This window comes from Cryptomeria japonica, chromosome 10 (genome assembly GCF_030272615.1).
Source record: "Cryptomeria japonica chromosome 10, Sugi_1.0, whole genome shotgun sequence".
Lineage (NCBI taxonomy): Eukaryota > Viridiplantae > Streptophyta > Pinopsida > Cupressales > Cupressaceae > Cryptomeria > Cryptomeria japonica.
The window spans coordinates 361,492,376-361,503,663 of NC_081414.1; the positions used below are offsets into that span (position 1 = coordinate 361,492,376).

Consider the following 11,288-nt stretch of genomic DNA (forward strand, 5'->3'; position numbering starts at 1 on the left):
TTAGTGGTTGAAGACTTGAAGCCTTTAATGGTTATCAAAGACTTTTAGACTTTGAGAAGTGACTCCATTTTGCTTATGAATGTGACAATAATTAGGGGATGGATTAGGCTAATTAGGAAGGGGTTAGAAGAATCTAGAAGGGGATTAGATTTTGCAAGTGGATTTGGTGGGTGAGGGAAAATAGGATTTTATTTAAAATAAAAATTCATTTATTTCAAAATGTGTGCAAGTTGCATTTGTAGAAAAATGCAAGTGGGGTGGGGATAATGATTTAAATAAATGTTAATTTATTTAAAAGAGGAATAGGGGGATTTTAATTAAATAAATTGATTTTATTTATTTAATTGATTGTAATTGGATTTTAATGAATTAATTAAAATAAATTGAGTAATTTATTTAATTAATAGAAGAATGTTTGGGGATGAATTAATTAAATATTAATTTAATTAATTGGTGGCTAGTGGATTTTTAATCAAATAAATACGAAATATTCATTTAATTAAAATGGACAGATTTATGTGACTACAAGAGGGTTTCCCAAAAACAACCCTTCTATAATGTAGACATCTGGAAGATGTTCTCTATCTACAAATGATAGTGGTGGCACAATGTAAGAATGTTTTTCTAGAGTCCTCTTGTCTTAAGAGATCTATATCTCAAAAATTATAAGAATTCGAAAGAATACATCCCCTGAAATGATTAATTTTAATACAAACCAAAAACAATGTTTGAACAACTCATAAAATACTTAATAATTAAAAAATGAATGATGAAAACTAGTTTAAACAATTGAAAAAAAAAGTAAATAAATAATAAAAAGTTGAAAGTGTTTTTGTTTTTTTTAAAATCTAATTTGAAAATGACCCGTTGGAGCAAATTAAACCATTGCTAAGGCAAAGTCTCCCGAGTCGCCGGGTCGTCCGGTGAGGGAAGTTAATGGAGTGAAAATGTTCTCATCTCCGAACAATATGCCCGTGCGCAAGAAAAGGTTAAAAAAATCCTTGAATTCTTTGCTCCAGACACTTTATGCTGACAAGCAAGGCCTTGACCCAGAGTCAACAGCCAACAATTTGAGCAGCCAACATTTTGGACTTTAGTAGATTGGAACCCACGATCTGTGCCTACTTTCACCGCCATTGTAACACTGGTTGATGTTCAGGCTACCAGAAAAAGTAATGATTTCAAACCGAATCAAGTGGAAGTGCACGATCCTTAGAAGACCTAAGAATTAGAGAAACCGACGGAATGAAACAGTGATTGAACGAGGAGCAAAAATGAATCACGGGATTCGGGCAGTCAACAAGCAGCTCTGCAATCTTAGCGGGTAAAACCTTCCAACTTAGGCTCACTTGTTCTAGATGATCATGACAACCCCACGTGCAATCGTTAACAATTCAGGGATGTTTCTATTTAAACAGTAATGCTCTCACTTAGGTCACCCACCATCTCCACCCTGAATTCTGCATTTGCCCCAAATGGCAGAGTCTAATAAGAGGTATGTCTGCAATCTCTTTGGAGTCTCACTTGTAATTCTCCATTTGTCTTACTGCTCTGCAATCTCTCAAGACGGAAGAATCCTTTTGCAAATAAAGGAGAGAGATTGGATTGACAGTCATGGCGCACTCTCCAACTGGAATGAGTCCCACAGCAATCCATGCGCCTGGAATGGAGTTTCCTGTGACTCTGCCTTTTCTGTCACTCAAATAAATCTCACCAATACTCTGCTATCTGGAAATCTGACTTCTGCCATATGCTCTCTTACTAATTTGACCTCCCTCATAATCCAAGGGAACAGTTTTAAAGGCCCCTTTCCCAGTGCTCTGCTCCAGTGTAAGCTCTTGCAGAGGCTGGACCTGTCCTATAACTCGTTCCATGGAAGTCTGTCCGATTCAATCCATGAGTTGAGCGAGTTGAGAGTGTTGAACCTCGCAGGCAACGTCTTCTCTGGTGCCATTCCCCCTGCTTTCGGACTCCTCCCAAAGATCGAAGTCCTGTTCTTCCATGAGAACAGCCTCAGCGCCAAAATCCCTGCTTTTCTGGGCAATTTGACGACTTTGACCAACTTCAGCATCGGAGACAATCCTCTGCAGCCTGGTGTGCTGCCAAGCGAGCTCGGGAATCTGAGGCGGCTGCAGCAGTTGTGGGTCTACAATTGCACCCTCGTCGGAAAAATCCCGGATTTTTTCGGCAATTTGACAGAGTTGGTGTACTTGGACATGTCCAAGAATGGCCTCTCTGGCGAAATTCCGATCAGTATAACAGCTCTGTCAAAGATGACGAAGTTGCTACTGTGGCAGAACAATCTGTCAGGAAAAATTCCGGCAAAGATTGGTGAGCTGAGCAGCTTATCCCTTCTGGATCTTTCCGACAATCAGCTCAGCGGTGAGATTCCAGATGGGATTGCGAACCTCACATATCTGGATACTCTGCATCTGATGCAGAATCTGCTTACAGGTCCCATTCCTGCGCGCCTCGACCAGCTTCGATTCCTGACAAGATTAACACTTTTCAACAACAGTCTCACCGGCTTACTGCCCCAAAATTTGGGCACCCAGTCCGATATTTTTCTCATTGACATTGTAGGCAATTCCTTTGAAGGCCCTCTGCCGGAGAATCTGTGTAGCCGAGGAACTCTTTATGGGCTGGCCATATTTTCGAACAGATTCAATGGAAGCTTGCCTTCATCTCTGCATAACTGCAAGTCTCTCCAGTACGCACTGCTTAACGACAACCGCCTGAGCGGTGAGGTTCCAGAGGGTCTCTGGGGATCTCCAAGTATTACTGAACTGCAACTTCAGAACAATGAATTCGAAGGCCGAATTCCTGCTGCAATTGGCCAAGCAAAGAATCTGACCAGACTAGAGATCGGTGGAAACCATTTTGGCGGGCAGATTCCCTCTGAAATTGGGGGGCTGAGGAGTATCCAGTATTTCACTGCCAGAAATAATAATTTCTCGGGACCAATTCCTCCTGAGCTTTTGAGTTTGTCTGATCTGGAAAGCCTCAATCTTGAACACAACAATCTCTCTGGAGAGATTCCCAAGCAGCTGGAATCGATGCAGCGCCTAAGGCTGCTCAATCTGGCAAACAACAAATTGAGGGGCCCAATTCCAGAAACACTGGGGTCTCTTCCCGTCCTGGCTTCCGTTGACCTGTCCAACAATGATCTTCAGGGCAGAATCCCCATGGCATTAGGACGTCTGAAGTTGAATGAGTTCAACGTATCGGGTAACGATTTGTATGGTCCGGTTCCTAATGCTCTCAATAATTTGGCCTTCAATATGAGTTATGAAGGCAATCAGAAATTGTGTGGCGGAGGCCCTCTGCAGCTCCCCGCTTGTTCTTCCAACAGAAAACACTTCCCAAACGTGGTCGCTTTTGTTGTAGTGATAGTGTTGTGTAGTGCGGCTGTAGTGATATGCTTGAGTAGCATAGCGTGTATGTATAACAAGCGCCGCTCGTTACTCCGCAAGGACAAAAGCTCTGATCAAGTTAGCCAGTTTATGAGTCAGAAGCAACCTGTATAATGAAAGTCTGAGCTAATAAGTTGTGTATATCTTCACGCTTTGTGAAGATATAGTATGTATTTCTACGTTATGTATATTCCTTGCATGCGAAACGTGCTTAGTTAAAATATGAAACAAATACCTAGACTCATCTGTCTCTTGGGAGAAGATCAAAACTCATATATACAAGTGCACGGTGAAGACCGTTTTAGTATTTTCCACAATTCATAATCGTTCATTGTGCTGTTTCTGAATTCAGTTGTCTATTTTTTCAGATCACACTGTGATCCATCAAAATGTTAGAGAGGTCAGATAAAGTGCTACGAAAACTCAGAAATACAGCCTAGGTACTGAGAGTGTCCATCTAAGAATGGCAGACGTCTCATATGGTGAGTTTGGTATATAATTGTTCTTTTCACAGAACAACTTCTCTTTAATGTAAATTTTTTAAAGCACGGAACTGTCAAACCCGTCGAATATTAGGCGTTTGCAGTGATGTTTATAATTCCCATCAAATTTGGTGCTTGTCGTCCAACGCCCTCGTTTAAATATACCTACGCTGAGTTCCGGGATGGTTTAAGTAGCACACACTAAGCTCTGACCGGTCAACGTATTTTTTGCCATTTTCGTTTCCATTATGTTTTGTTTCTCACGATGTGTTTGTCCTGGAGTACTTTTACATCTTATTTGACAGTATTTGTACAACACATGTTTAATAATACCCAGACATTAATATCATTGGTGATAAAGTAAAGTAAAGTGTCTTTTATAGTCCATCATTACAGTCATCTATGTAGGGTCTATAGATGGGTTAGAGCCCTATGGGACTACCTCGTACTCCTTGCGAGGGGTACCTAACTGCACTGCAAACGAGGCGTACATACCTTACCCTCTTGTGAGATAGGATGTCAAATTCAAATTTCATTGACACAGAAAGGAAGAGCATGTTAGATCTAAAGCAATGATTAATGGTGTAGGGCGAGAAAAATGACAAGAGGCAACACAGTAAGGAGCGAACAGGTTCAGCCTACGCCCAGAGTTAGCAAGAATGTCATTTTGGGTTGGGAAATGAACAACACTATTCATAGTGATTTTGGGTTGGGAAATATAGCCAGGTAAGATTCAAGGTTCTTTAATCTCCCATCTTCAAAATTTCTGGCGCTAAATGAATGTTTCTTAATTTAATTTCCTTGTGATTGCAGGAAAAAATACAACACCATACCAAGCAAATAGGAGTTGAACAAGAGTTGCAAGGAGGGTAAGTGGAGGCAAAAGAAGCGGAGGAGAAGAGTTGGAAGCCTCTGCTACTATTTACATTGGATCATTTTGGGGATCAAAATATTTTCAATTAAGAGAAAAAATATTCAAATCCAAAACCCTCCCTTCTCGCCCAAAAAATCAATTTCTCAAAATAAAGATTTCTCTACTCCCATTTGTTGCAGAGAGACGCTGCCTTCATAACATATACGGCTCTTCCATTGAATAATATCACTCTTTCTATTGAGTTTTGAATCATAAGAGATTTCATTTAGAAAATGAAAAGGTTTTCCGATACAAAGAAACACTGGTCAATATTAAAATGGGCAGACAAATTGTTTTCTGCAAGCGCCAAATTATAATTCCTTTATACTCATAAATAAACATTTAAGATACAAGCTCGGAAAAGGAAAAATTATTATTGTGAATGAACTTTAATTGCAGATCGTCATTTTATCCAAATTATTCCAAATCCAAATGTTACATGGAGTAGTTCTTTCTATGGAACAAAACATTTTCTTGCAAGTAATGAAAATCAATATATTGCTTCATAAACAAACTACTCCTAATCACTTTGTCCAAGATGAATTCTATTTTTGATAGTCATATATTGTTACAAAAACCCCTTTTTTAGTGGCATATTGATTTTCTTATATTACCTTTTTAAGTGGTATATTAATTTTCTTATATTACCTTTTTAAGCGGTATATTAATTTTCTTTATACTATCTGTAGACGTATAAAAATGACCATATTCCTAAATGAATATTTTATGTTCATTTCTCTACTTGATTAAATCCAATTATCCACATTCTTCTATTTAATTAAATAAATTATTCAATTTATTTAAATTAAATTCACTATACCATTTAATGAATAAATCATTTTATTCAATTAAATCCCCCTATCCACTTTTAATTAAATTCAAATTTAATTAAATAGTTATCCCAAATTAAATAAATCAAATTTATTTAATTACAACCAAATTGAATGAAAATCATTTAATTCAATTAAATCCTATTATCCCTCCATCCACTTGCAAAATCCCCAAACCCCTTCCTAATCCCTTCTAGAATCTTCTAATCGCTTCTAATTAACCTAACCCTCCCCTAAACTTTGTCACATCCCTAAGCAAAGGGAAGTCACTTCTCAAAAACCTTAAAGTCTTTGATAACCATTGAAGGTTTTCAACCTTCAACCACTAAAACCCTTAAAGTCTTTGAAAACCATTAAAGGCTTCCAACCTTCAACCACTTAATCCCTAGAGTCTCCAATAACCATTAATGGTTAATTCAAACCTTCCCACATGGTTAAAACATTTGTTTTGACTCAACCTCTATCCAACCCAAGGGTCTCATCAGGCCTTTAATGCTTTGACTATGATTATCTCTTAATCATTTGCACAAAGGTTTATCCTTGGATTAACTCTTAATCTAGTGGGTAAACCTAACTTAGACTTGACCCTTAGCCTTTAGATAACCATGAGGTCTTCTCAAGCCTTTAATGCCTCCAACCTCTTCTCTCAACCCAATCCTATGTTGACACTTGTCACCATTTCATTGGTACAAATTGTGCACATGGATCCCCAACTTTCAAACCTGGCCCTTGATTAAACCTTTCAATCCTGACCATCCATTGCCCTGTTTGTGCTATAAATAAAGCCCTCATTCCTCCATTCTTAACAATCATCTTTCAAATTTGAAGCATCACATTTATGCTCAAATTCTTTCAAGCTTTCATTTCATCTTTATGCTCATCATTTAGCCTCTTTTAGATCAGGAATTAGACTAAATATGCATGTTAGAGTACTTCCTTTATCATTTTAGCTCAATCAAAGACTAAATATAGTATGCTAGGATAGTATTCATACTAATCTTGTCATCTTATCATTTAGTTTATTGCATTTCTAGCATCATACATAGCTTAACATCTATTTCATACTAAATTTAGCAAAAGCATCTCTCGTTCTCATATTTGCCATCCCTAAACCATTTTGCTCAGTGATCTGAGAGCAAAAACGTTGGTTTGAGGGACATTGTGAGATAGAGAACCATGGGACCCTCCTTGGGAAGCTGAGTAACACTACGTTACTCCATAGCTTGCACTAAGAAGTCCTGTGTGTGTGTGTGGACTAGTATTTAACTAAATTTTCACATATTAAGTTTTATTCGCCCACTTTTCCCGCATACACTATCTAAAATTCAAAAACTAAAATTAGACTTATTGCTTATCATTGCTAGTCTATGCTTTTTGTTTGATTTTGTTGATTTGAATTTATCATGAACCATTCCAATAAACTCAACCAAATTAATGTAGATGTATTGCTAGATTGTAATTAGATGTTGACTTATCTAATATTAGAGCACCGAGCATATTTTATTTGTATAAGCAAGGAGTTTGTTCAAGCTTGGATTGATTGACAATGATTCATATTGAATTCATAAAACACAAACCCAATTCCAACTTGAATGGAATCTACAACGTTTTCTTAAACTTTTTGAAAAGTATTGTTTTAAAATAAGACAAAATTAATAGCATGATATAGTAATGTGATAAATTAAGATATAAATAAAGTATTCACTACCACAAGTATAATTTTCCCCATTAGACTATGATTTTATTTATTTTTTAATAAAATAACTAAATAAGAATAATTAAAAATAAACAAAAATATGATTCTACTACATGCAATGATCTGTCGTAGACTCTTAGTGCGGTTTCTCCTAATAGTAATTACATATTAATTACTATGCATATCATTTACTAAATACTTAAAGAATTTTTTCTTATTTGCATTTCACTATGGTCAATTTGTTGTCGAATGAGGAGCAAGGACATTCTCACTAACTTTAGGTGTAGGTGGAACCCATTCCCTCCTTACTGCATTGCCTGTTGTCATTTTTCTCATCCTCAACCACTACCATGTTCTTCCTTTCCGTGTGAATGTAGAAATCAAATCTGCTTGCAAACAAATTCAATCTACAAATTGAAAATAGTTTTAGGCGCACTCTTAATAGACTGGGAGGGAATGAGATTTGAATTTGACATCATATTACTGATGGTATTAATGTCTTGGTATTGCTGAACATGTGTTGTACAAATACTGGCAAATGAGATGTAATAATACTGCAGGACAAACACATCGTGAGAAACAAAACAAAACGGAAAACGGAAAATGAAGAAACTATTTGACGAGTAAAAGCTTAGTGTGTGCTACTTAAGGCTGGCTCATAAAACGTGGTATGTGTCCCTTCTAATTAGCATGCAAAAATACGTAAGGCGATGGTGATTTCCCTTATTGGGGCAGTCAAAGACAGAAAGAACACACATATGTCAAGTATAAGTATGACTTAAAGCTAACAAAATGATTGCGGCTTGGGACAAATAAGTCTAAATTGATAAAATAAATTGGAAATCACATAATTGAACAATTAATGTTATTTATACAGAAGATGTTTCTTATATGAAACCCATCTATGATTTTAGACTATTCATATTTATCAAAAAAAAAGGCGTGCAAGATGATAGGAACGTCTACAGTGGTTGGATCATATTAGCGGTTTTTTGTTCATTATTATAGTGATTGGAACAGTGAAATGTGTTTTTTAATCTATAAATCTATGGTCTTCGTTTACACAATTCTATAAGAGTCAAGGAAAAAGGAAAAATGGTCATGACAGAATAGCGGAGGATACAGCTAAAATTGAACCATTTTTTTATTATCTATCCATTTAGACACCATAAGTAAAATTAGTGTTAAAAATTATTTATTATTTTCAATTCCCTTTCTCGATCGCTTTTCCTATATTTTCACTCGCATTTTGGTGAATTTGACCATCATTTAACCTTAAATTTGGATTTTTGCCTTTGTTGAGATAAGCATCGAAGGATTTGTGTCATGTGTGGATGATAGGAAAAAGATCCTAATGCAAAATCAAATAGGCATAATCAATTTTAACATGTATTTTATTTATTTATACAATAATATATATATATATATATATATATATATATATATATATATATATATATATATATACTTCTCGAGCCACCTATTTTGATCAATTTCTCATAAAAGTGCAATAGGCATCGTGAGAGAGTAGCAAAGGATTTAGCTAAAGTTGAATCAAATTTTTATTATTTATCCTTTCATAAACCATAAATAAAATTAGAGTTAAAAATTATTTATTGTTTTTAATTGCCTTTCTAGATCAAAGTAAGAAGCCCTTTCCCTATCATTTCACTCGCATTTCAATGAATTGGATCATCATTCAACCCTAAATTTGGATTTTTTCCTTTGTTGAGATAAGCACAAAGGATTTGTCTCATGTGTGGATGATAGGGAAAAGACCCTAATGCAAAAGTAAAAGGTATAATCAATTTTTACATTTATTTTATTTATTCATACAATAAATTATATATACTAGCACATATATATTTAATAATATATATATAATATGTTGAGAGATATTCTTCTCGAGGCGCCTATTTTGATCAATTTCACATAAAAGTGCAATAGGTGCCTCAATAGAGTAGTAGAGGATTCAACTAAAGTTGAATCAAAGTTTAATTATCTATTCATTCAAAAATCATAACTTAAATTAGCATTATTTTTTTAATTGTCTTTCTAGATCAAAGAAAGAAGCTTTTTTTCTATCATTTAATTCACATTTTGATGAATTTGACCATCATTCAACCCTAAGTTTGGATTTTTGCCTATGTATAAGCACCAAAGGACTTTTGTCAGGTGCAGATGATAGGGAAAAGACCCTAATGCTGTAATAACCCACCATAATTAACTTGACAAAATTGACCATTCTTTTTTTTTGTTTAATTTAATTATTATGTTTGATTCAATCACATACCCTAGGCATCCATCCATTTGGATTAGGCATTCATCCATCCGAGATGAGCATCTAACCATACGGGTTAGGCATTTGTCCATACGGGACATGAGATTTCATCTATCAAATACGGGATAGGCATCTACCCATACGGGGTAGGCATCTATCCAATCGGGATAGGAGGTGCTCTGGCCAGAGACTTAGACTCATCGGGACCATTCGGGTCCTGAGCCACTCACTAAGTACTACACTCTTCTAACAGAAGTGCACCGAGGTCGCCATCCTTAGGAGTAATTAAATAACATAATACAAGCTTGAATTTCACCTTGAAATTTGGCTTAAAGCCTCGGGAAGTCAAGCAAATCCATACGGGATTCCTTTTGAGTATGCATTGAATTACTTTTTCCATTTTAATTATCTTTCAAATTATGATTCTATTCAATCCTTGTATACCAAGCCTAGACCCCACCCACGAACGCCTGAGTACGAGGGACAATTCCGTCCCAAGACTGCCTACATACCCGCTTTGGCACGGGATCAAGGCGTAAAGTATGTAGTTCTATTTTCTACTCTATGGTTTGATGTAAACTGATTAGTGGGTATGCAACCCTTTCTAGGGTCAATTTCCCAGACAGTTTCTCTGCGGTTGCTACCCACGATGGTAGCGCTTAAGCAAGGGCTCAAGATGGCCCATTGCTTGTGGCCCTAATTCTTAACGTAAGCGTCACCCTTAACCAATTGTCAATCGACAACAATTCTTCGAGATTAAATCAATTTTATAAAAGCATTTCACTCATCATCCCTATAGGGGTTTACTATAGTTTAACTCAGCGAATGAAAGATCGTTTTAGAATTATCTTATTAAATTATCGATCCAAGGGGGATTACCCACCCCTTGGATTTTAACTTCCAAGTGTCCCTTTTACTCCTCGACGATTTATAGAGACGATGCCACAGACGTCGTTGATGTAGCTTTATTAGGCGTTAAGTGCAGTAGTTCAACACGACGACATTACCCGTAAGCGTGACCCAGAGGCACTGTATATACTGAACGCTACTAGGTTTTGGTTTTCCAACTTCCTTTATTTAATTTTCTAACTTATGATAAACATCATGCTTGAAAAATAATTATGAATTGAACATGTATAATTAGACATTGCAAAGCTCAATTAATTGAAATAACTACTTGATGAATTACATGGAATAAAAACCATAACTAACATTATTTATTATTCAAAACTTGAAATATAACTTTGCATAATAATAACGATCAGGAAACTTGCATAATAATATTTAAACGTGAAACTTGCATGGAGATGGAAACGCCAATAAATGTAATCAAATGTAAAGCAATTTGCATGAGGCAAAGGTAGGGTAAGTTACATGCAAGAATATCGCCTATAAAGTCACTAGTCAAAATAGAATTTAGCTTCAAATCATATTGATATGAAATCAATTGCCAAAATACTAACTAAGTGCCCTGATGGATCTTAAATGGATTGAACAACTCAATTTAAATAATTTACAAATATAAAATCTACTTAAGATAAAATAATTATGAATTTACTACACATTAAACCCCGATATTTATAAATTTTTCCTAAGTTAAAATTTAATAACTTTAAAATTTATTCTAAGAAAAGAATTTGACAATTCCTAAATTGAAATTTAAACATTTATAT

The 11,288-nt window shown here is 35.7% G+C and overlaps 1 protein-coding gene across 1 annotated transcript; it reads left to right on the top strand.

Moving 5' to 3' along the window:
• The first annotated feature begins 982 nt into the window (after nt 1-982).
• LOC131859537 (receptor-like protein kinase HSL1) lies at nt 983-3,720 on the top strand. The gene has a single exon (XM_059213426.1). The coding sequence runs from the start codon at nt 1,476-1,478 to the stop codon at nt 3,525-3,527; it is 2,052 nt and encodes a 683-aa protein (XP_059069409.1). The 5' UTR covers nt 983-1,475; the 3' UTR covers nt 3,528-3,720.
• The last annotated feature ends 7,568 nt before the right edge of the window (nt 3,721-11,288 follow it).

Excerpts from the sequence above, each read along its gene's own strand:
- LOC131859537 (XM_059213426.1), top strand. The coding sequence starts at position 1,476 with ATGGCAGAGTCTAATAAGAGGTATGTCTGCAATCTCTTTGGAGTCTCA.